This window comes from Pristis pectinata, chromosome 11, assembly GCF_009764475.1.
Source record: "Pristis pectinata isolate sPriPec2 chromosome 11, sPriPec2.1.pri, whole genome shotgun sequence".
In the NCBI taxonomy this organism is placed as follows: domain Eukaryota; kingdom Metazoa; phylum Chordata; class Chondrichthyes; order Rhinopristiformes; family Pristidae; genus Pristis; species Pristis pectinata.
Genome location: NC_067415.1, coordinates 17,011,423 through 17,038,273, shown reverse-complemented (window position 1 = coordinate 17,038,273; position 26,851 = coordinate 17,011,423). Strand labels below are relative to the sequence as shown.

Genomic DNA, 26,851 nt, shown 5'->3' with positions numbered 1-26,851 from the left:
AATATAACTTAAAACTGCTAGATATTACCAGGGTTGGAGAAAATTAGTTAAGAGGAGAGTTGACTTGGCTGGGATTGTTCTCTTTGGAACAGTGGGAATACTTAATTCATTAGCAAGGACCTGAGAGGGGTCAATAAGAAGGGGACACCGACTTAAAGTAATTAGTAGAGGGGGAGTTGAGAAGTTTTTGACCTTATGTGCTGGTGCTTTGGAACTTGCTACCTGAAAGAGTGGTGGAAAAAGAAACTTGAGGCATTTAAAAAGCACCAGGATGAACATCACTTGCTGTAGCCTTCAGGGATGCAGGTCAAGAGCTGGGGAAGCAAAATTAGCCCAAGTAGCTCATTGTTTTGCCTTGTACTCTTCAATGCACTATTGTAATGAATTGATCTGTATGAACGATATGCAAGACAAGTTTTTCACTGTATCTTGGTAAAAGTGACAATAATAAACCAATTTACCAATTACTTTGGCTTCCAGGGACATTGTGAGCTGAACGACCCATACTGTTAAATTCCTATGATCCTAGGGTCAAGGGATGGGTCTCATCTCTGGATTAGGTCAATGATTTAAACCTGAGAATATAAACTTTGGTGGATGTAGTGCAGTGTGAATGAGGGAGCATAGATTCCAAATTCTGGAGAAAAATGATTTGTTCAAGGCTGTCTTGAAAAGCTGACCCTGAACTAAGACTGTGTAAAGCTAAATACACCACAAAATTAAGTACTGGCTTCACTGTCATAAATTTGCAAATTAATTTTAGCCAAATGAAAATCAAATAAACTTCAGATGTTGGAAACCTGAAATAAAAGCAGAAAATTCTGGGCACATTCAGCAGGTCAGGCAGCATCTGTAGAAAGGAAAATGATTAAAGTTTCAGTTCTGGGACCCTTTAAGATTTCTTTATTAGTCACATGAGAGAAGTTAGTTTTAGGTAGCAGCGACGGTGGGGAAGGAAATAGGTACAACAAAGGAAATGTTTCTGATAGTTGAGACCGGATGACCTAATAACCTAGGGGAAGTTAAGATCAATTTAAGCTTCTTTTGCCTGTGTAATGTGTTGTTAATGGTGACTGTCCCTTAACTGACACATTTCCCTCTCACCTTAAATCTATGCCCTCTATATAGAACAGTACAGCAGAGGAAAGGACCCTTCGGCACACAATGTTGTACCGATCTAATTAAGCTAATGACACCTAATTAAACTAATCCCTTCTGCCTGCATGTGGTCCATATCCCTCCATCTCTGCATATTCATGTGCTTAATTAAGAGCCTCTTGAATGCCTCTGTCTTCCTGTCTCCACCACCACCCCTGGCAGTGCATTTCCAGGCACCCATCACTCTCTGTATAAAAACAAAAAAAACTTGCCCCGCACACCTCCTTCGACCTTTTCCCCTCTCACCTTAGATTCAAGCCCTCTAGTATTAGGCATTACAACCCTGGTCAAAAGATACCGCTGTCAATCTATGCCTCTCATGATCTTCTATCAGCTCTCCCCTCAGCCTCTGCCGCTCCAGAGAAAATGACCCAAGTCTGTCCAACATCCTCCTTGTAGCGCATACCCTCTAATCCGGGCAGCATCCTGGTAAACCTCTTCTGCACCCTCTCCAGAGTCTCCACATCCTTCCTATGATGGGGTGACCAGAACTGAATGCAGTATTCTAGATGCAGCCTAACTGGAGTTTTATAAACTGCAGCATAGCTTCCTGACTCTTGAACTCAGTGCCTCGACTAATAAAGGCAAGCATGCTGTATGCCACCTTTGCCACCCTATCAATTTGTGCGGTTACTTTCAGGGACCTGTGAACTTGGACCCCAAGATCCCAATGCTGTTAAGTGTCCTGCCATGAACTGTGTACTTTCCCTTTACATTTGACCTCCCAAAGTGCAGCACCTCAAACTTGGCAGGATTAAGCTCCATCTGCCATTTCTCCGCCCATATGTAACTGATCTATATCCTGCTGCATCTTTGGCAATCTTCTACACTATCCATAACACCAGAAATCTTTGTATCATCTGCAGACTTACTAACCCACCTATCCAGGTTTTCATCCAAGTCGTTCTGTATCACAAACCGTTTTGGTTCTCTGGTTTTGATTCCCTTTCCCTGGGAAAATGACTGTGTGCATTCACCCTGTCTATGCCCCTCATGTATTTTGTACACCACTATAAGGTCACCTTTCAGTCTCCTATGCTGCAAGGAATAAAGTCCTAGACTGCCCAACCTCCCTATAACTGAGGCTCTTGAATCCTGGCAACATTTCCTTGTGAGAGATTGTTTGGCATGTACCACCAATACTTGGCTAAGAGCCAATCCAGAGAGATGCCTGCAGAACTGTGCAGGTTGAAATAAAGCAGAGTCTCATGGACACATTCTTTACCCAAAAATACACATTACTAATAATAATAATTGCAAAGATATAATGCAGGATATTCATATGTCACCATTCACTGCTTAGCACATATGGTTCCACTTGCTTAAAAATTTGGATTATATTATCGTAAATTCTGTTTTTCTTTCACATGCATTCTGAGAGAAAAGTCCAAGAGTGTCAATATTTCCAAGTATTTACTATTGATATAGCAGGAGGCCATCTGGCCCATCAAGACTATGCCTGTTGAGCAATCCATTCCCGCATTAATTTTTCCCCGTAACCTATTCTCCCTACGTTCCTGTCAAATCTGCCCCCCTCCCCCAATCCCGAACCAGTTCTACACTCGGGATGTTCTACAGTAGTTAATTAACCTGCCGATCTGCACCTCTTATTGATGTGGGAGGAAACTGGAGCACCCCAACAAGCATCCAGGCACTGGGCAAATGTGCGAACCCCACACTGGCAGCACCAGAGGTTGGGGTTGCACCTGGATCATCGGCACTGAGGCAGCAGCTCTCCTAGCCATACCATTACCCTGCAGGTTTTTACGCATGTTCCGGCACCTCAGTATGCAATGGTAGGTGAGCCCTTTGCCATATAGTCTTGCAGTGGCTGCACTTGGCTTTAGTGTATCCTTCAAGCACATGTTCCTGCATTTTGGAATCTGCCAGTCTGCAGCAGTCAGTTGTGGACGACTCCTTGCACTAGAAAGCTGGCAAGTCTTGGGCAGACCAAAATACGTACTTCAGAGTTATAACCTCTCAGCAGCAGTTGATGTTGGTCTTGGTGTGATTCATTGGAAACCTCACCTAGAGCAGAGAGTTTTGCAGCTGTTTGGGATGAACCTTGACAAGGTTACTACATCCCTTTCCAGACATTGACAAATGCACGTTGCAAACCTGCATGCTATCCTATGAAGGAATGGTAGCAGGATTAATTTTCATCCCATCAACGGTAGAATTGCACTCTCTGCACTATAGCTAACTACCACTCTCACATAGATTTCCTAATGCACTGATGTAGACCTACTTGGAACCACAGATACCACAAACAGAAAGAAGCAGCATAATATGCTATAGATATACCCCAAAAGACAGACTTTCCTGGACTTTCCTCAGATGCAGGAACCAAGGCCAACCTGGAAGAGAGCAGGCATTACCCTTTGGAGGGACAGTCTTCAGAGGTTTATCTCCACATCTCATCTGCAGCCTGGGAAAGATCTCAGGGCTATGGGATTACACCTATTTTTTTTCTTTTAATGTGAAAATAAGATGGTCGTGCTTCCTGGCAATTTGCATAATGTTTTTATTCTGAATCTGACTCATTCCTTTGTAGGAAGATGAAAAGAGGACAGTAGGACTCCTTGGGGAATTGGGCTGTGTGATGATACACAGCTGCAGAGTATATATTCACTTAGGTTTTAATGCACAAATCAACCTATTTACCTAAAAAATAGTTTGGCTTTTACTTTCCTCCAATTCTATATAGTTCCACTTTACAACCTCGAGCATAATGCCCCAGAATTGCTCTATAATTCAATCCAAACATTCTAGTGTATTAGAGAGACAGGGATGCACAACATGGAACATCCATCTAATCAGGTTATTCTTACCACTTTTTTAAAAATTAGGGTACCAACCAATGTTTTTTTTTACGGTTGTTCCACTTTAATTTAGTGAGCAAAATGATAGATTGCTTGATGCATGTGCTGTTTAAAGGTTCAGAATGTATTGCTAAACATGAATACAGCTTAGTCCTTCATGAAAACCAGCCTCCCCTTCATGGATGCTGTTTACATTTCCTTCTGCCTTCGGAGGGCAGCCAATGTAATCAAAAGACCCCTCCCATCCCAGTCACTCTCTCTTCCCCCTTCCACCGGGCAGAAGATGCAAAAGCTTGAAAACACATATCACTAGGCTCAAGGACAGCTTCTATCCCGCTGTATAAGACTCTGAATGGACCTCCTTGTATGATTAAAAATGAACTCTTGATCACACAACCTACCTTGTTGTGGCCCTTGTACCTTATTGTCTACCTGCAGTGCACTTTCTCTAACTGTATCACTATACTCTGTATTCTGTTCTTACTTTTCCTTTTGTACTACCTTGATGTACTTGTGTTTTGAAATGATCTGTATGGATGACGTGCAAAACTGTAGCTCAGTACATATGACGATAATAAACCAATTACCAATACATCCCCAAGTGGAAATAATATGCTTCTAATTTCTATCTTCTCTCATCTGAAAATCAAAGTTTGTAATTTAGTTTCATCATGTTGCAAACTGTATAACGTAAAAGGCAGAGGATGAGCACTTCCTGAACGTGCTGATATTTATTTTCAAGCATGATCAATATTTTCAAACATGTTCAATATTATTTTATGGTAAGTTTAATATGGTCAATGTAGGCTCAGTTTACTGGGAACTTTCAAAATATAGACTGTACAATAACACCACAAAATGTAATTGGAATTAACAAAAGCTGAGTGTGCAAAATCAGTCTCTTTTTGGGAATGATTTGTCCTAATGTATTGGGAAAGATGCTAAGTGGTGGAAACAACAATTACTGAACTGCTGTTTTTCTTGGATAACAGCGATCCTTGGGGATTTTTCTTGCACTCTATTAGTTGCAAAACTTGCATGACTTATCCTATTCAGATCTCCTGAAGTGGCAGAGCTTCCTTGTGAGAATAATTAAACACCTGCAAGGCAGTCTCTGATAACCTACAGCAGTGCTGCAGGTTGAATATGTTCCCTCTCAGGTCGCAATGTACAGTCCTGGGTTTTGTCAAGAGTCTGAATAAACCCTCGAAACCATTATAACCAAACAAATCGGAAACATTTTCATATTTTTTTTTAACTTTCTTTGCATGTTGCTCTTTCTATATATTCAGGAAAGCATGCCATCCATGTTATTCATTTCTGCTGGTTTTTATATTTCCAGCACAGAAACATTGTTTGTTTCAGTTTAATTTCCCATGATTTCAGATCGATCCAAAGTAAAGGGTTTTTTTGTGTTATATAAATATTTAGTGGCATGATTATTTCAGGTGAATCTGAGGCTGCATACCCTTAATACTGTACAGCTTCAAGGGATAACCCAATATGTTGGTAATGGAACAAATTATCTCAACATGACATTGTTGACTCTTTTAGTACTATGACATATGTTCTGTAATCTTGTTTGTTTCCTCTTCTAGTGCTCATAGAAGTGTCATGGGAACTCGAGCACTGTCACACGATAGCATCTTCATCCCAGACACATCTGGGCAACAACCTGTTCAGCCCGTGCGAGTGTTTTCTCAGGAGAGTGTATCTGCACCTATCAGAGCTTTACAGGTAATGAACATGTAATATCTATGTGCTAATGTGCATTATTGTCATCTGGTTGTTAAATGCCATTTAATGTTTTTTCTTAACTCTCCCAATGAGCATAATCCATATTCCAGTTGGAACAGTAAGGGTTGCTGCTTTTCAAAAGGCAACCAGTTCTGTCCTTGCCTAATGCCCTTACAGATGTCTTTTCCATCAAATGTCATTGGATGGTGATTATTTGGAGGAATGTGTTTATTGTATGAATTGCAATAATGGCCCACATTGCAACAGTTGCCATTAGCCTGGTTTAAGTAGTATTGTTGATCGCAGTGAACTGTTATAAAGCTACCACTGTGTGAAGGTATAGCCTTGTACCCAGCACTTTTGGCAAAAATGCAATATTATTTTACATTCCACCGCAATCAGGATTCTGCATGTGCCAAGTGATTGGCCGGCAGTGGAGTAAGGCTGGTCACACTGGGTATACAATACTGGGATTATTATGTCAATATTAATCCTTATCACACTAGACCTATTTTCCAGTAATATCATCCTTCTGTTCCTGCATTATGTTCAGCTAAAAACAAAGAACGAACATTGAAGCAAAGCCAGTATTCAGGCCAGGAGAAAGGAAAACACAATCCCTTGCCCTACTTAAGAACAACAAGAATATTGCCACAATTATTACTTGCCATTGTCCTTATTGACAGTTTTTCTTTTGATATCATTTCCTAATAAGTTAACTTACGAAATGCTTGCCTCCTGATAGTTCTCCTGGGAATGTGTTATTGACACAGGCAGGTGCTCTCTCCACATCTCTCCTGTGGATAAAGGGACTGAAGCATTAGAGTAAGGTTAATTATTTAGAATGAAGGTTTAAAATTTATTTCGAGTAATAAAACAAAAGTTGCATTTTTACCATAAGACGCAGGAGCAGAATTACGCCATTTGGTCCATCGAGTCTGCTACACCATCCAATCATGGCTGATTTATTCATCCCTCTCAACACCATTGTCCTGCCTTCTCCCCATAACCTTTGATGTCCTTAACTAATCAAGAGCCTATCAACCTCCGCTTTAAATATACCCAATGACTTGGCCTCCACAGCCGTCTGTGGCGATGAATTCCACAAATTCACCACCCTCTGGCTAAAGAAATTCCTCCTCATCTCTTTTTTAAAGGGATGCCCTTCTGTTCTGAGGCTGTGCCCTCTGGTCCTAGATGCTCCCACTATAGCAAACATCCTCTCCATGTCCACTCTATCCAGGCCTTTCAATATTCAGTATGTTTCAATGAGATTCCCCTCATCCTTCTGAAGTCCAGCGAGTACAGACCAAGAGCCATCAAACGCTCCTCATGCATTAACCCATTCATTCCCGAGATCATTCTTGTAAGCCTCCTCTGGAACCTCTCCAATGCCAGCACATTCTTCCTTAGATATCGGGCCCAAAACATCTCACAATATTTTAAATGTGGTCTGACCATAAAGCCTCAGCTTTATGTATCCTTTTACATTCTAGTCCTCTGGTGAAATGAATGCTAACATTGCATTTGCCTTCCTTAATACTGACTCAACCTGCAAGTTAACCTTTTGGGGAATCCTCCATTAGGACTCCCAAGTCCTTTGCACCTCCGATTTCTGAATTCGCTCTCCGTTTAGAAAATGGCCTTTATTTCTTCTACCAAAGTGCATGACCATACATTTCCCTACGCTGTGTTCCAACTGCCACTTCTTTTCCCGTTCTCCCAACCTGTCCAACTCCTTCTGCAGACTCCCTGCTTCCTCAACACTACCTGTCCCTCCACCTATCTTTGTATCATCTGCAAACTTGGCCATAAAGCCATCAATTCAGTCATCCAGATCATTAACATATGAAGGGAAAAGTAGCGGACCCAACACCGACCCCTGCGGAACACCACTATCAGCCAAACAGAAAAGGTCCCCTTTTATTTCCACTCTTTGCCTTCTGCCAGTCAGCCAATCTTCTATCTGTGCTAAGTACCTTTCCTGTAATACCATGGGCTCCTATCTTGTTTAGCAACCTCATGTGCGGCACCTTTTGAAAGGCCTTCTGAAAATCCAAGTAAACGACATCCACTGATTCTCCTTTGTTTATCCTGCCTGTACTTACTTCCTCAAAGAATTCCAACAGATTTGTAAGGCAAGATTTCCCCTTAAGGAAACCATGCTGACTTTGGCCTATTTTATCATGTGCTTCCACGTACCCTGAAACCTCATGCTTAATAATGGACTCTAACATCTTACCAACCAATGAAGTCAGGCTAACTGGCCTACAATTTCCTGTCTTTTGTCTCCCTCCCTTCTTAAAGAGTGGAGTCATATTTGCGATTTTCCAGTCCTCCGGAACCATTCCTGAATCTAGTGATTCTTAAAAGATCGCTACTAATACCTCCACAATCTCTTCAGCTACCTCTCTCTACCTGGGGTGTAATCCATTCGGTCCAGGTAACATCTACCTTCAGACCTTTCAGTCTCCCGAGCACCGTCTCCTTAGTAATAGCAACTATGCTCACTCCTGCCCCTGACTCTCTTGAATTTCTGGCATGTTGCTGGTGTCTTCCACAGTGAAGACTGACGCAAAATGCTTATTCAGTTCATCCGCTATTTCTTTGTTCCCTATTACTATCTCTCCAGCGTCATTTTCCTGTGGTCCAATGTCCACTCTTGCCTCTCTTTTACTCTTTATATATCTGAAAAAACCCTTGATATCCTTTTTTATATTATTGGCTAGCCTATCTTCATATTTCATCTTTTTTCTCCCCTTATTGCTTTTTTAGTTGCCTTCTGCTAGTTTTTAAAAGGTTCCTAATCCTCCAGCTTCCCACTAATTTTTGCAACGTTGTATGCCCTCTCTTTTGCTTTTGTGCTGTCTTTGACTTCCCTTGTCAGCCACAGTTGCCTCATCCTCCCTTTAGAATGCTGCTGCTTCTTTGGGATGAACTGATCCTGTGTCTTCCGAATTAATCCCAGAAACCCAGAAACTTTTAATAATGTAATAGTGTAAGTATTTAGTCGCAGTCTGAAAATGACCACAACAACGGCACAACTGGCTCTATGACCTCAATGTTTGCCAGTGTCAGCTCTGACTCAGTTGGTAGCACCCCTGCCTTTTCAGTTGGGAGGTTCTGTGCACCAGCCCCTTTTTGGAGACTTGAGCAAAAGAGTTTAGGATGATGCTACACTGCAACATTGAGTGACTGCTGCACTGTTAGCAGTGCCACCTTTCAGGTGAAATGTTTCATCCAGTCCCTGTTTGGCCTATAAGGCAGAAGAAAAAAAAATTCGCAGAAGTGTTTTGAAGAACAGCATTTTGCAAAGACAAATTATCTGGTCTTTATCACATTGTCAAAAACATCAAATCAGGAACGAAGTCAGAGAAAGAATTAAGTTTTTAGATAGAAAAGTGTCCATAAATTTTTTTAAAAAGTATTATTCAAAATGGAACATTTTAAAAGTCTCCAACAATTAATGCCTGAAGGAATGAGACTTTGTAATTGCAGTGGTTAATTTTCAGTAATAGAGAACTTGCCTGACATTAATGAACATCACATCAGTAAGAAATTGCTTAGGCTTGAGATGACAAGGCTTGACCTTCTTTGGCAAGTCTATTTTGTACATAATGAGTAAAGTGCGCACTTCACGTCAGCCAATGCATGTTGATGGGGAGGGAAATAGGGAGAAGCCTTTTTCCTGAAGCATTTGGAGGAATGTCACCTTGAATGCCATCTTTTGTGTATTCACAGTTAGCCACAGAATCCTTTTGCCTGATAGCCCAGAAATGGTGGTGAGAATTATTAGTCACCCTGTTGTTCTGAGAGCATTCTGGATCCATTGGACATAGATATCTCCAATATATAGTGGTATGCCAGACATCTTTCACTGTACTAACATTCTGTTAATAATAATTCATCAAACAGAAGTTAACAGACTCCTTGGAAGAATTAGATCACCAAAAACAAACCTAAATCTACCTTTTTTCAGGGCAGCCTGTTCTGCAATGTCTCGAAGTACACAGCCATACGTTTACACTTGTCAAAATGACTGTGTATAGCTCTGTGTAAACCCATACATGGAAGTCACAATATTTGAAGGAAAATTGAATGAACTTCCATGTTGACAGAGCACTTGTATGCTGCAGTCAGTAAATGCCTGGGAGAATTAATAGTGTAGGAGGCTTAGCGAGAAGTTCTGGCAGCAGTTTGTGCAGAGGAGTGAACTGAATTATCTTCTGAGACAAGCTCTCAATAAATTATGTTATCCCCAACTTACAGAAAGTGGGTTGCTGAAGGCAAAATTTGGATCTCATTTGCTAAAGGAACACTGTGTCCTCGCATCCCCACCCACTTCTCTTCCCAGCACCACTTCTCCCTGCTCTTTACCTGCCTTTCCTCCACTCTGTCTGCTGCCTCATCTCATTCTGCTCCTACCTTTGCTTTACTCTTAGCTCAAGATAATAGTATGATCATTCATGTGCATTTTAATATCTTTCCAGGGTGTAGTCAATACAGCTTAGACTATCTGTAGCCAACCTGTCTTCCCTTTTGAGCCCCAAGATCTTTAAACTGTTGATGCTCCTCTTGGGTAAGGTGGCTGCTGACTAACTGGAGGGAATTGCTGATTATGCTCACTGTCTTTCATCTTGCTGACCTGCTAAACAGATAGTGTTGCTATCTAAATATCTTTTGATTGACATGAACAATCGGGTAGAGACCTGAAGTTACGTTATGCAAGATCCCTTAGAATTCACAGAATGCACCCAAACATTTGGTTGCAAAAGCAAAATGTTGTTTGTGCATTGTCATTAAGAACAGCTAGGATAATAAAACATGTGTATCAGGAGGGCTACAAGCTTGAGTGCTGCAGAGAGGTTAAAGTTCTTTCTAATCAATCTTCATGACTGCCCTGTAGTCATGTGTGTGTGATTGTTAATGTTTGATCAAATCTCCCCACTTGCTTAAATCTGGGTATGGTAACCAACGAGAACTGTCAAACCAAGGCTCTAAATTCCTTAATTTAATACCCATTAACTTTCCTTTATGGTCAACCTGCTCTGATTCTGACTGTGCCATAGTTACCATTAGTTTGTGGATCAACAGCAGTGGTGTTAGTGGAAACTATTTACTGTGAGCAGTTTTACTTAATTTACAAATGGATGCAAACAGTTAAAAGATGCATTTAAGAATGCTGAAGTCGTAACAATTAGCTAGACAGTGTCCTTGGTGATTGTATCATGTAATTTCTATATTTTTTTTGTTTCATACAGTTAAAAGTACAACAAAATATTAAACTGGGACCACCGCCAATGTCAATACCAGCAAAGAGGATGGAGGATACTGGTGCTAGTTCTGAAGATGATGGATTGCCCAGGAGCCCTCCGGAAAGCTCCCCTATCCATGAAGCTTTAGCACGTAGCCAATTAGCCAAGGTACTGCGCTCTCAAAGTCAAATCACAGTAAAGCCAGCTATTGCAATAGTGGGTCACCTGCAGCAGTGATGATACAATCTAGAACACCCAGTTGGAAAACGAGGCTTTCAAGGAACACATCTCACAATATCAGAGGCTGTATTCCTACTCTGAAGTCCTGGTCATAGAATCATCCCTCGCATTACAATGTCTTACCAAGAGAGATTAGAAGTGCATCCCAGTCCGGAGATTTGGTGCTTATTTCCACTTTAGGCAATGGCATAAAATGAGTAATAGAAGTAGATAGCAGGTGGCTGATGTGTTAATGCCCAGTTCATTCCATCATGCAAATCAGAATTATCCCACGCCTTCAGGGATAGAGAGGGGATGGTGAGTGTGTTGGTCTTCCAGCCTACACAAAGATGGCTATTGGACAACTGACGCACAATGCCAGAGAATGCTACAGAATGGATCAATGCTTTGATAGGTGCCTGATGATTCAAAATTTGAAACAGAAAAGAGAAAGACATGACCAGTCTATGACACAAAGAGAACAGACGTTATTTTCTTAGGAACCTTTTATAAGAGCAGAAGGACTCTAGTTACTCATCTTCCTCTCATCAGCCACCAATGTTCTCCATGTATCTGGCATTTTAGGATATAGTTGACATCTTGGAACAGTTGCTGCACATCATAATATCTTAGGTAGACATTTTCTGAAAGCTGTCAGTGTTATACAAAAGGGAATTAAATATAACAGTAGGGTTTGCTTCAGTTATTCAGCAGCATATGTGAGGCCACATCTGGAGTACTGTCGTAGGTTATTGGTCTCCTTATTTAAGGAAGGGTGTAAATGCATTGGAGCAGTTCAGAGGTGATTTTCCAGACTGATACCTAGAATTGGTGGGTTGTCGTATGAGGGGAAAGTTGGACAGTCTAGACTTGTGTATTTGCTGGAGTTTAGAAGAGTGAGCGGGGACTTGATTGAACTGTGCAAGATCTTGAGAGATCTCAACAGGGTGGATGTTTCCCCTTGTGGGACAATCTGGAACTTGGAGTCACCCATTTAAGGGATTTCTTTCACTCTGAGAGTCATTAGTCATTGAAACTCCCTTCCTAAAAGAGCATTAGAAATAGAGAATAGGTATAGATTCTTGGTGTGCAGGAGTGTGGAAGATCACCAGGAGTAGGCAGGGATGTGAAGTTGATATTACAGTTAGATCAACCACAATCTTATTGAATAGTAGAGCAGACATGAGGGGCTGAATGGCCTTCTCCTGCTAATTTTTATGCTTGTTCATATATTTGTAAATTTTCGTGTGACAAAAATTCCAGCTCCTCATTCGTTCAGGTTCCAAACCACCCAGCAGGTCATGTATCTCTATGTCCCATCTTTTATTTAATTCCATTTCATTTTCAACTAATATTTGCCCAAAAATTGTCTTACTGCTTACTGACTTATTTAGTGTGAACAGTTGCTTTCCAATATCATGTCAAACAATCATTCTTGGCTATTGAGCTATAATATTGTTGCAGTGATTTGCATACATTAGTAAGTTACAAACACATGATACCAGCAAGCAACTCTGCCTGTGTATTTTGGGAAATTAAAAATAAACTTCAATCACTGAATACCATGAAATAGGAGTAAGCAGTGCAGCACAAGTTTTGGATGAAAAATGTCAAACTAAATTCAAAATCATCTGAGTGACCTATATTAGAATTCAACATTCCCATAGATATTTTGCATGGAGTATACAATAGAATATATTATCGTAGTGAGCATGCAGGCTATTTACATATTGAAGTAGAGGTAATTCAATAACACAGACATAATAAAGCGCAGGTAGATCTGCTATAATGCAATAGTAAAGTTCCTAAGAAACCTTGTGTTATTAGCAAGTCGCGTTATTAGCGGAACAGGCTTCAAAGCACAGATTTAAACAGGTTTTCCCAATCGCAATCACACTAGAACCAATGCAAGTAGTGTTCCCTAATCCATCAATCACACCATAACAGAACTACCGGGACAGCGTCTTCCCATTTTGTAGTGAGCACCTTTTCCCACTAATGGCAATCCTATTCCAAGTCAGCACTAAGTCCCAGTCCTGACGGTTGCATCAGGTATCTCCTTGGTTGATTTTTCCTGTCTCCTGAACAGCTGAGCTGTACAGCAAAATAACCCTCACTAAGAACATAGTATAGGCACTGCCTATTAAATAACACAAACTCTGCCATTTGTGGTTTTCTTAGTTTGGCTTGGAGACTAAACTGGTGATAGAATTCCACACAGTAGGAAAATTATAAAACACTAAATAAAAATATTTGCTCCATATTCTGCAAGCATTGTGCAGGGAGAATCTTGCTTCCACATTGGTTCAAATTCCAGTATCATGTAAAGCATTACCTTTTAAGTGAAATGACTTGCTATAAGCCTTTTGAGAGCTGTAATAGCAATGAGAGCAAAGATATTCTAATTTTCACTGAGAAAGTAAACTGATTTATTTTGAAACAATTCATATTTTGGCATGGCAGTAAAAGATTTTCTGACAATTTGCATGAAAATAAAATGACATGACTCGAATTAGTAAAACAAAATAGTACACACCTTGTATTTACAGATTTACTGCACTGAGAATGTGGTGTAACAATGCCTGAATAAATTCTGTAAGGAGGGCAAAAAGATAATTGTTCCACACTTTCTAGATGTTAATACATGTACTTCACGTGGTATATTTTCATCACCAAAAGCACGATGTGCTTGAGCCTAATCACTTTGTGAACCAACAGGAACAATTTGAACATTTCTACACATTCTAAGTTCTAATTTCTTGGGCAATTCCAGGACTATTTAGATTGTACAAAGTGGTTTTGCATTTGAAAACTATTTAACTTTAAATCTGAAGAGAACTTAAATACATCTCCACACCTCCTGCATCTCTAAAGTTCAGAATCACAGCCTTTTTCATCCATCTTGGTAGTTAAAGTAACCTCATTGTGTACAACATTTTTTTTAAAGAAAAGACTGCTGTAGATCTGATTGATGTTCCACTACACCTACCTATTATGCGAGCTGATGTTCGCTTCAACTAGAAACTGTTCCAGCTATCACTAGAAAGGATGCATCAACTTGTCACTGCATGAACTTCCAGCCTGTCCCACAGATCCACTTTTCCTTTGGTAAAGAAGGACCACATAACATCTCACCATGTTCTGATCTTAAAGCCTGTGATTGTGACCTTGGGTCACCCTAACAAACTGTCCACACAAACACAATCTAGTCTCTTCCATCATTGTATACCATCTTGATTTTAAACCATCTCCACACCTCCTGCATTTCTAAAGTTCGGAATCACATCCTTTCTCATCCATCTTGGTAGTTAAAATAACCTCATTGTGTACAACTTTTTTTTAAAGAAAAACCAGTTTGGAACTAATTTCTGTCTCGTATTCTTTCTCGGTGAGATCATGTTGTTAAAAGTAGCAGATTCTTAATTTTATTCTGTAACATTTTGTCCATTTTCATTTGCCATCTTTGACTGAACCTTTTCCTAATTCCATCCCACAGTACTCTGACCATTACAAGAATCATAGCTCTTTGACTTTAGGTGGGACAGGCAGCGAAGAAGAAGAGCAGGTAATAATTCGCACAACTCCCAATTTTGGGCGATCCCTCAAAAGATAACTTGGGAAATAGTTACCTGCGAGCATACCTCTCAACTATCCCACATGAATCAGAAGTCCCAAGTAGTTTTCTCCTGAAAGCGGTATGGAAGACTCCAAAGCAGGTAAAATTAGCCTAGTAGCTTGGCCTACAGAAAACAGATCATTCATCTCACATGCTGAATCAAATTCCACCCTTTTAGTACATTGCAGCTTGCTGGTTGAGAGGTATGGTTGTGAGAGTTCACTTAGAATGTGGTACAAGGTAAAAACGGCTTCAACATCGGATGAAGTTCTGAGATGTTAGCTGATTAATGATCTGCTGGAAGGTAGGAACTGAGAAGTATGTTCAGAGATTATTCTGAATTTAAGCATTGTTATACTTAAAGGATATAATTATTTTAACCTTTGTCATTTCTCTTAAAATTGTTGCTGGCAACTCTTTGTCCAGATCCTTGAGCATTTTGTTGTTCTAAGGAAGAAGTTTGTTTTTGGTTATTGATGCCAGATGAATTTCTCCCCAATTTGTTTATGACCTCTGCAAACTTTTTCCCACAATCATCTCTTCATTGAATGTGCTTGTTTCAACTATTGGTCCAAAATCTCAACTTTATCCACACACAAAGAGGGTGCGGGGGATTTGCCTTTCATTGCAATTGCTAAGTGTGAACGAGAGCACACTCAGCTCTTCCACATTCTGGTCCATTGACAACAAAGGAAATAAATATACAGAGATGCATAAATACCTTGCACATAATTTGCACCAATAATGAAAGATGGATTCCTACAATTATAGATTCTAAAATTTTCCCCACCAGTATTTATAGGGGCTTGTTTTACGGTTGTAAAAAAAATTCCATCCTGAATGGAGGCCTGAACAAGGGGACTACTGCTCAGGATCCCAGAAGGAATGCTTATAGTCTTCCCTGCCTTGATTCCATCAGATCCTCACCAAGAGCCCCTCCCTGTTGTCCTAGAACCTGCCTCAGTACCAACATTTGGCTGCTCCACATCCCAGTGCAGAACTGTCCCTCTGCTCTCAGCTGTACCCTCACATTTTTCTGTTTGGCTTTATGACTCGAAATCCCAAGTAGCAATCCTATCGGTCTGTTAACCTACTGCCTCGTAAAGGAGTCTTGTACACGTTTTCAGTGTTCCTTTTTGCTCCCAATCTATAATTAAATTCCCCGGAACAGCATACAGATTCTCACTTCCACTTGGTCCCTTGTGTCTGCTCCGTGGTTCAATGAGATTGTGGTTGATTTTTTAAAAAAAATCTTAACACCACTTTCTTGACCTAGTACTGTAAAGCCTTGGCTGCCTTAATATTCAAAAGATCTATCCATTTTTGTCTTGAATATACACAGTGACTGAACATCCACAACTCTTTTTAAGCAGAAAATTCCAAATATTCATTACGCTGTGGGTTGAGAAGTAACTTTGAAGTAATGGCCTTTATTTCAGTTTTCTGCCCATAATTTAGAAGCAAGCCATCCATTAATATATAACTTTTTAAAGTTCTAAGCATGCTGATTGTACCCATTCATTGTTTGCCACCTGCCTTCTTATCTCTTCCATCTTTCCTAAATAGTTGATATGTTAACATTTATGTTGTTTCATGAGAATAGATGTGAGAATATGTAACCATGCATGGCAGGAACTGACAGGGAGGCCATTATAAGACCTTTTGCAAGATTTTGAAAATCTTTGTTAATCATTAATAGCCCAGATAATGAGCTACTATAAATTTATTTGTTTAATTATTTTCTGCTTCAGTGGATTACATTCCAGGTTTGAATAAAGCTTGACATTGCCATCAGCACCTTGTCAACAAGATCATTTTCCTTCCTTGTCTATTGTTCCTATTCATTCGGGGAGCTCCCACCCTAACCCCCTGTGAATGTGTTCAGTCTCTGAACATGGAATTGAATCACCTCATAAAGTGTTAGTCAGGTGCACTATCCATTAATCATGTGTCTGAATGGATGATACTTTCCTTTGAATATCCTTGGATGTGATTTACTAATTTAACTGGAATATAATGGACATGGAAAGAGCCTATAGTTCACACAACAACTTACAAGGCTTTTGCACATGTACAGTGTTCCCACTCGGCCCCCGACACAAAAGCCATGTACGCTCCCAGAACAGACACAAAACTGATTTAAAAATCCAGGCCAATTTGGAGGGGGGAAAAAAATGAGCTGAGCAGAACAAATAGACTGTGCTCCTGCTGAGATTCTGCAGATGCTGGAATTTGGAGCATCACACACAACATGCTGGAGGAACTCAGCAGGTCAGGCAGCATCTATGGAGGGAAATAAACAGTTGACGTTTTGGGTCGAGACCCTTCATCAGGATTGGAAAGGAAGAGGGCAGAAGCCAGAATAAGAAGGGAGGAGGAGGTGTACATGCAGGCCAGTGATGGGTGAGTTCAGGTGAGGGGGGAAGGTAGGAGGGTGGGGGAGGGGGGACATGTAAGAAGCTGAGAGGTGATGGGTAGAAGAGGCGAAGGGCTAAAGAAAAAGGAATCCAGCAGGAGAGGGCAGTGATCCATGGAATAAAGGGAAGGAGTTGGGGAAATAAATAAGTAGGTCATGAGGGCAGGGGAAGGGGAAAAAGAAGGGGGAAGGGGGCTACAGGAATGAGGGAAGACAAAGTGTAAAAAAAAAAGGGGGCAGGGGGAGAAGAGGGGAGGTCTTACTGGAAGTTAGAGAAATGTTGGCGCTGGCAGGTTGGAGACTACCAAAGTGAAGTATGAGGTGTTGTGACCTGCCTATCTATTCCCCACTTCCTTCCATTTTTATTCCATGGTCCACTGCCCTCTCCTACCAGATTCCTCCTCCTCCAGCCCTTTGCCTCTTCTACCTATCACCTGTCAGCTTCTTACTCCGCCCCCCCCCCCCCACCCTCCTACCTTCCCCCTATCACCTGGACTCACCTCTCACCTGCCTGTGTGTGCTCCTCCTCCTCCTCCGAATTTGTTATTCTGGCTTCTGCCTTCTTCTTTTCCAGCCCTGATGAAGGGTCTCGACCCGAAACATAGACTGTTTATTTCTCTCCATAGATGCCGCCTGACCTGCTGAGTTCTTCCAGCATTTTGTGTGTGTTTGTGTGTGTGCTCCTGCTGGCAGTCCAAGACTGTGTTACTATGGTAGTCACTAGTCCAAGACTAGTTGCCACAGAACTAAAACCAGAAAATGTTGGAAATACTCAGCAGGTCAGCCAGCATCGGTGGCAAGAGAAACATAGCTGGTATTTCAGGTGAGAACAGACCATTCTGGTGAGTATTTCCAGCCTTTTTTTTTTAAAAATAACAATTCCAACATCTACAATAATTTTGCTTTTTGATTTGTTACAGACCTGAGTGTTGTCTAGTCAAACCTATTAATGCTGCTGAACTTCAGATTGAACTGAGCTTCTTCCAAGTTCTATGTCAGTGTGCTTTAATAGCCAATGAGTTTAGCTATTCTGTTGGTTTAAAACAAGCTTTGCCAAAAATTCATAGTAACCAGGAACAACTATGTAAACCAGGTTTGGCATCAGATTACACTTAACTGTGTGTTTCGATGTACATGTGACTGATAAAGATATCTATTTATTTAATATAAATATTTAAAACCTAAGAGTGTAGAGAAAAACACTTTCAGTTCTTTCATAATATATATTTCTTATTTGAGTACAAGTGTGTTTTGGTCCACGTGGCCATGGTATGCATTTTCTACCACCCAAGCAATTACGGAACAATTAAATGAACAGTATCAGTTCATCTTTTTTTTGGTGGTTCTGAGTGAGGGTGGAATGTTGACCTAAACAATTTCACACTCATTGAATTGTGCACAGAACCTATAACATGGGCTGAACAAGTGGACAGGTAATGAAGCCTTTGTTTTAACATTTCATCCCATTACTTAAGCAACATGGCTTGTACTATGACAGGGACTTGTTTCTTTTGGTTAAGATATCCTGAGACCAAGAAAATCCAATTACTTTCCTTTCTTTTTCCCTTCCTCCTCCTCACCACCCCCCTCCTCCCCCCACCACCCCCACTGCACTGCTGTAGTGATGTACTAGGGCAACATGCTAGTTGTGTGCTCATGTTAGGTTTGGTGTATGGCTGGACTGTTGACCGCAAAATCCACACACAGTGCAGCAAAGTTCATGGCCGCTGCATTAAGTGGAATAGATGTTGGGGGTGGTAGTTAATGTTTAACATGGGACTTACATTTGGGTTATTATTTTACAGATTTCTCCAGGATCTTCCTCCAGGCCCAACAGTCCCCTCTCTGCAGTCATTCAGACAAGGTCAACGGCGAGGTCACGAAGTCCCACATCACCGCTGGTTCATATCTCTTCCGACAGCCCTGCTTCATCTGTTGTTGATTTTAACTCTCCACCTGTGTTATCCATCTGCTTGGATAATTCAGCAGCGAGACACAGACTCTCAGTGAAACCACGGAACCAGCGGTCCCACACCAAACGGAGGTCCTCTTCAGTGAGTATTATGACTTTATGCAGAAAGCTTTCTTGGTTTTCATAGAACACTGAACATTATAGCACAGTTCAGGCCCTTCGCCCATGATGTTGTGCCAACATTTTATCCTGCTCTAAGATCTATCTAACCCTTCCCTCCCACATAGCTCTCCATCTTTCTATCATTCATGTGGCTATCTAAGAATCTCTTAAGTGTCCCTAATGTATCTGCCCCCACAACCTCTGTAAGCAGTGCTTTCTACGCACCCACCACTCTATGTTGGGGGGGGGGGGGGGGAGAAAAAAAGTTTACCTCTGACCTCCCCCTTGTACCTTCCTCCAATCACCTTAAAATTATGCCCCCTTATGTTAGCTGTTTTTGCCCTGGGGGAAAAATCTCTGACTGTCCACTCAATCTATGCCTCTTATCATCTTGTACACCTCTATCAAGTCACTTCTTATCCTCCTCTCCAAAGAGAAAAGCCCTAGCTCACTCAACCTATCCTCATAAGACATGCTCTCCAATCCAGGCAGCATCCTGGCAAATCTCCTCTGCACCCTTTCTAAAGTTTCCACATCCTCCCTATAATGAAGTGACCAGAACTGAACACAATATAAGTGTGGTCTAAATTTTCAAATTTTCGTCTCTACTAAAAGGTGGTAGCTCCCTCTGGATTTCAATTACAAGCCTCCTACTGGCTTGCTGATGAGTGTGAATTGAGAGAATGCCAGCAGGGTATTGGTGCAGAGGTAGAGTGGGCAGTTCCCATAGATAAACCCACCTCCAGCTACCAGTTGGAACCAGCCATAATGATGTAGGAAGCTGGCTTCTCACTTCCTTTGCCCAGAATCATGATGGCTAATATGGGTCTCTTAATTAAATATGTAAAAGGGCTTCAACACCTCTTTTAAGTTTTGAATAATAGCGCTTATGACAGCCTCTAACTTTCTCTGTCTTATACATCATAGAAATGGCAGCACAGGAAGCCCTTTGACTATTGACCTGCACCAATGTTGGTTCCTTAACTGGAACTAATTAATCCTATTTCCTTGGAACTATCCCTTTTTCAAGTTCTTACTCATTTCTTTCTTAAATAAAGTTACAGTCTCCAGTACAGTTGCTACACAGTAATATAATGTGGATGACAAAACTGACGAAAATTGGTGTTGATTCAATTTTTAAGTTTTTGAGTAAGTTGCCCTCCAAGCCCACCCCATTCTGACTTGGAAATATATCGCTGGTCCTTCACCATCACTGGGTGAAAATCCTGGAACTCTCTGTCCTCAACAGCATTGTGGGTAGACGCACACCTCAAGGGCTGCAGCAACTCAAGAAGGCAGCTCACCACTACCTTCTCAAGCGGAATGAAAGAAAATGATGAAAAACTCAGCAGGTCAGGAAGCATCTGTGGAATGAGAAACAGAGTTAACATTTCGGGTTGAAGACTCTTCATCAGAACTGATCTAACACACAAAGCGCGGGAAGAACTCAGTGGGTCAGGCAGCAGCTATGGAGGGAAGTGGACAGTTGACATTTCAGGTCGAGACCCTTCATCTGGACTAGCCGGATTCAGATGAAGGGTCTCAACCCAAAACGTCGACTGTCCACTTCCCTCCACGGATGCTGCCTGACCTGTTGAGTTCCTCCAGCGCTTTGTGTGTTGCTCCATGTTCCAGCATCTGCAGTCTCTTGTGTTTCCGTCAGAACTGAACTGAAATATTAATGCTATTTTTCCACAGTTGCTGCCTGACCTGCTGAATGTTTTCGGAACTCTTTTTCTTTTTGTTTCAAATTTCCAGCTAGCTGTAGTTTGTTTTTTTGAATTTCAGAGTTCTGAATAACAACTGTGCTGTTCACTCACGGAAGAACCAGCTTTTAGTAGCATTGAAGGCTCAAATGTTATTTAAAGGCCAGGCACATCTCTCCTGCAGTTGTAGGAAGAGTGCTGTATAAATAACCTACAAGCAGACCAACCCAAACTGGGATCCCAGTTACCACATCTCTGGGTGGTTTTCACCAGGCTCCCCCTCAAAATTAAGTGCCCAGACATGGCTGAAGAAATCCTGCTGAGAGAGGAGTAGCTCTGTGTCCACCAGTTCAAAATTGAATAACAAAAACTGGGGAAAGGCATCTGACAAGAGGGCACTGCTCACTGCTGCTTTACTTGAGTCCAGAAGTGCTTTACCAGCAGTGAGAACTCTTGTTTTTTTTATATAAATACAACTTTTTCATTCGCACCTGAGAAGGTGATTAGATTGTATCCAGGGCTCCCACAGTGCAGGTATTCAGTGCTTTAAATCCTTACAGTGGCAATTGTGCACAAGGAAGATCCCTCCTGCATGCACTGTTCTTCAGAAATGTGTGCAGGTTTCACTGCCCCTCCCTCCCACCACCCCAGAAGGACTTTGCCGCCATGATGAATAGGGTGGCATGTACTCGTCAGCTAAGTGTACTGGCCACATTGTGGCATGGCCCTTTAGGATTTATATCCTGAGGTCAGATCTGCAAGCAAAGAACCTACTGACGTGGGAAGTTCAACTTCTAACACTTGCTATTCCTGAAAGCCCACTGGGACTGATTTGGAACTGGAACGATCAAATTTCACCCACAAAGGGGATTGCTAAGACAGTTTTAAGGCAGGAAGAATGGTACAAACAGATTTCTAGGCCATGAACTTTTAATAATGCTCTATGTGGGAAAACTTGCTTTTAATTGCTCCACTTGTTCATGTGATTCTTCTACGTCCTTGCCCTTTCAAAGAAAACACAAGCTTCTATTGTACCGAGACCTTCCTTTCAATGTTTTGTGTCTTTGTTACTATAACCTGAAATCCCAGATTTTATTTTACTTGATTTTCAATGCATCTTTTCTCAGCCTTGCAACACCCCTTCCATAATAGGACACTCAGAAAACTACTAATTTGTGGTGCACTGCAGTTGACTTCTCCATATTGCAGTACTTTGATACTACTAGCTTACAGTTGTCCTTGAGAGGAAATTTGAAGGAGAAAATATTTCTGTTGCTGGGCGGAGACCTGATAGAAGTTTATAAAACTATGAGAGGCATAGATAGACAGCTGGTATGTTTTTCCAGGGTCTAAATGCCTAATACTAGAGGGTATGCTTTTAAGGTGAGAGGGAGAAAAGTTCAAAGGAGATGTGCGAGGCAAGTTTTCTTTGTACACAGAGAGTGGCGGGTGCCTAGAATGTGCTGCCAGGACTGGTGGTGGAGGCAGATATGATAAAGGTGTTTAAGAGGGTCTTAGATAAGCACATGAATATACAGGGATATGGACCATGTGCAGGCAGAAGGGATTAGGTGTCAGTGGGCCTTGGGGCCTATTCCTGTGCTGTACTGTTCTATGCTCTCGTGACCTTTTCACCAAGGAAACAAGAACTCTAAACCAAGCCTTTTTTTTAATTAATCATTTTTCAGGATCTGGGTATCACTGGATTGCCCAATCTGAATTACCCTTGAGAAAATGCTTATGAGTTTCCTTGAACTGCTGCAGGCCTATAAAAGCCTAGTCGGGCCAACCTCTCCCTATGACCCAGGCCCTCTAGTCCTGGCAACATCCTCGTAAATAGTTTCTGCACCACTCTTTCCAGTTTAACCATGTCTTTTCTATAACAGGGTAACCAAAACTATACACAGTACTCCAAGTGTGGCCTCACCACTTATGTTGCACTTGTACAACTGCAACATAACGTCTCAACTCCTATACTCAATGCCCTGACTGATGAAGGCCAGCGTGCTAAACACCTTTTCCGCCACCCTGTCTACCTGTGACACTGCTTCCAACGAACTATGCACTTGTATTCATAGGTCCCTCTGTTCCATTACACTCCCTAGTGCCCTACCATTCACAGTATAAGTCCCATGCTGGTTTGACTTTCCAAAATGCATTACCTCACACTTACCTGTATTGAAATCCATTTGCCACTCCTCAGCCCACTTCCTGAACTGATCAAGATTCCCTGTAATCTATGATAACCTTCTTCACTATCAGCAACACCTAATTTTGTGACATCTGCAAATTTACTGATCAAGCCTTGTGCTTTGGCATCCAAATCATTTATATAAATAACAAGGGTCCCAACACCAACCCCTGCAGCACACCACTAGTCACTGGCCTCCATTCCGAGAACCAACCTTCAACCACCACCCTCTTCTTTCTACCTCTGAGCCAATTTTGAATCCACCTAACTAGCTGTCCCTTGAGGGACGTAATTTTCCAGACCAGCCAACCATGCGGGACCTTGTCGAAGGCCTTGCTAAAGTCCAAATAGACAACAACCACCACCCTCCCCTCATCTACCCTTTTGGTTACTCTTCAAACAAAAACCTCTCAAATATTTGTCAAACACTGCTTTCCATGTGTGTTTAGTGAAGTGAAGGTATCTACACATTCCATGTGTAGTGAAGGTATTCTCACAGTACTGTTGGGTAGGAAGGTCCTGGATTTAGGCTCAGTGACTAGAAGGAACAGTGATGAATTTCCAGGTCAGGATGGTGTTCTTATCGAAGGGAATCAGCAGATGATGGTGTTCCCATAGACCCACTGGTGGAGATTGAGGGTTTGGGAGGTGGCTTCAGAGTAAATACAGTGCTATTTGTTGATAGTGCACACTGCAACCACTGTGTACCACTGGTGGGGGGAATGCATATCAAAGTCAAGTTTATTGTCATATGCACGAGTACATGTATGAACAGTTGCAATGAAAAACTTGCAGCAGCAGCATCACAGATAAATCACATCACATATACAACATTCACAAGATAAACATAAATTATACAAAAATAATACAAAGAACAAAAAAACAGTCCATTGTAGTGCAAAGTAGTCATGGTGTTGCTTTACTGAGGTAGTGATGAGGGTTGTGCAGATTGGTTTACGAACAGAATGGTTGAAGGGAAGTAGCTGTTCTTGAACCTGGTGGTGTGGGACTTCAGGTTTCTGTACCTCCTGCCCAGTGGTAGCTGTGAGAAGATGGTGTGGCCCGGATGGTGGGGATCTTTGATGATTGATGCTGCCTCCTTGACGCAGCGCCTCATAGGTAACATTCGACGGTGGGGAGAGATGTATTAGTGATGCATTGGGCTGAGCCCACTACTCTCTGCAGCTGCTTGTGTTTTGCGTGTTTAGGGTGGTTGATGGGGTGCCAATCGAGTGGGCTGCTGGAGCTGAGTCACTTGCCTTTTTCCATTTTGCTCATTCTCAAACATGCCATTGAAATAATGTGACAGCTGTTACTTTTTCCGGTCCAATCATTAAGTTAAAGTAAGGGCTGCTAACTAAAAAAACAAGCTGGCAGTTGATTGTGAATCCTTGTTACTATTGTTACAGCGGTTACTTGCTGATGGACTGAGTGAGTCGATGTACAATGTGCCTGAGCTAAAGGAGGAAAATGAACAAGATATCGTCAAGAACAATGCAGAATTTGCCAACTCTGAAATGAATTTGGAACAACAAGCAGAATATCCAACAACGGTTCTCCCTCAGGGACAATCTCTGGCACAGACTGAGCCTTCTGTAGTAATGTCAGAAGCTGTGAACACTATAGAACAAAGATCTGACGAGCTTCCCCTTGTGGATGTCACTGGTCAGCAAGGCACTGCTGCACCACATAGTATATTGGATGACACTGAACGTCTAACAATGTGCCCTGTACCTGTGGTTCCATCAGAAATTGCAGGAGATGTCACACCAATGGAGTTGGATACACTGGGAGTGAGTGCTGCCCATATTTCTGTGTTACCAGGCACCAGGCAGATGGGATCTACAGTTGTAATTTCTGATGATTCCACTTCACTTGATATCATTGATCCATTAACGCAAGAGAAAAATGTAAATCTTTGGGAAGCTGCTGTGAATTCCACAGCAATTGACACGCATGCAATTCCTGTCAATACATCCTTAGGCGAAGAGACTGCATGTCCAACACAGACTCTGATTCACACAGACATATTATTGATAGACTATGACAAACCGTCTTCAAGTGCCCCTGAGGGAACAGAAAACAGTGAAGGAGAATCTCTGCAAGAAGATCCATGTGCGTACTGTAAAGAAGCAAAAATGGAACTAACATCAGAGGAGCTTTTTGCTTGTTCAAACAAGCAAGTGGCAAAAGAACTCCCAAATCATGAAGACGCCATTGATAAAGTGCCTGAAAACTTCAGCAGTATTGCATTGACTCAGATGTCTGACATGTATTCCCAATCTGCTGATTCTTCTGAAACATCGAAGGAATCATCTGTTTCAGAAACTGCTGATGGTAACAGCTTGGAAAATAGGGATATTGCAGTATTTAAGAAAGCCAACATTAAAATATCAGAAGAAAAAACAATAAGCCAACAGGGTTCATTTAAGAAAAATAACCAGGGCTCCTTTAAGTTCAAAATTTCCTCAGCTTGGAATTGGTCCAGGCACAACGGTATGAAACAGAATGGTGATCCAGCTGCAGATCCAGATGTTTCATATAAAACAGCCCCCCAGAAACCCAGCTCGTTACCTGGAAAAGAGAATAAGGATGAAGGAATGTCCCTCCCTGAACCTTCTGCAACTAAAATTGATGCACGTGGACGGGAGAAGACTGATGAGGATGAAGAGGGAAGAGGTGCATTTGGTGTTAAACTTCGCAGTACTACTTATTGCTTAAAATACAAAGATGTTTCTCACACTGAGCACAAAGAGACAGCCAAATTTCACAATGCTGAGGCCTCTTTGGATTCGAGTGGGTGTCCATCACAACCTACTACTGACAAGACAGAAGTCAAAAAGCCACCAGGAGGATCAATCGATGATGAGAAACTGAAAACTAGATCTTCAGAGAATCTTGCTGCAAGGCCACCCTTACCGAAAAACCTGTTCCGCAAAACTTAAACACTCCCTCAACAGCCGTGGACAAACCCAAGACGGTCAAATCCACACAGGAAAGATTGAAAGACGCAGAGAAGAAAATGAATGTCTGTAAAAACTCTGGTAAGAAAATGTATTGGGGGCTAATATATGCAATAATTAATTAAAAGATTAACAAAGAGTCCATGTGGTCTTTATCTGTATGGAATTTAGAATTTTAGAATGTTTATTTACCACAGCCCAATTTTCCAATTTTCTCCTTGATCTAATCCTAATTTTCTCTCTCTAACTCCCATAGTCTTCTGTACATTTTTCGTCAATGCTCTGATGATTTAGAGTTGATTACGAGCTGTTGTAAAGCATTCTTCACTCCCATACCACCTGCATGAAGAAACATTTTCTATTGTGGCACTTATTGTGAGATTACAACCTTTGATTTGCCTTCTGTTGTACGTAATTTATGTTTCTGTTGTTCTTTTTAATCACCTAAAATACATCCACCGAGTCTGGGCAAAGGCCGCCCTGTTGATTTAGACTTCCATTGCAACCACTGATAAAGAAGTTTAAATTGAGAGTCAAATCAGATGGTGATTTGCAGTCACGCTGCCCAAGACAATTTATGCCCTTGGTTTTTTTTTCCTTTAACTAGAATATTTCAAACACTGCTGTTTTTCCCCCAATACCTACAAATAGTTAGGATTGAAATTTGTTTTTGAATTAGTGTCATTTATTAATT

At 41.4% G+C, this 26,851-nt stretch overlaps 1 protein-coding gene across 1 annotated transcript in view; it reads left to right on the top strand.

The window, feature by feature from the left end:
- Positions 1-26,143, top strand: part of LOC127576265 (uncharacterized) — a 58,935-nt gene extending 32,792 nt beyond the window's left edge. Inside the window, exons 4-8 of the mRNA XM_052026753.1 lie at positions 5,579-5,717; positions 10,979-11,140; positions 14,688-14,756; positions 19,029-19,277; positions 24,604-26,143. Of these exons, the coding sequence (XP_051882713.1) occupies positions 5,579-5,717; positions 10,979-11,140; positions 14,688-14,756; positions 19,029-19,277; positions 24,604-26,139 (2,155 nt within the window). The 3' untranslated portion in view covers positions 26,140-26,143. The remainder of the gene's footprint in view (positions 1-5,578; positions 5,718-10,978; positions 11,141-14,687; positions 14,757-19,028; positions 19,278-24,603) is intronic.
- The last annotated feature ends 708 nt before the right edge of the window (positions 26,144-26,851 follow it).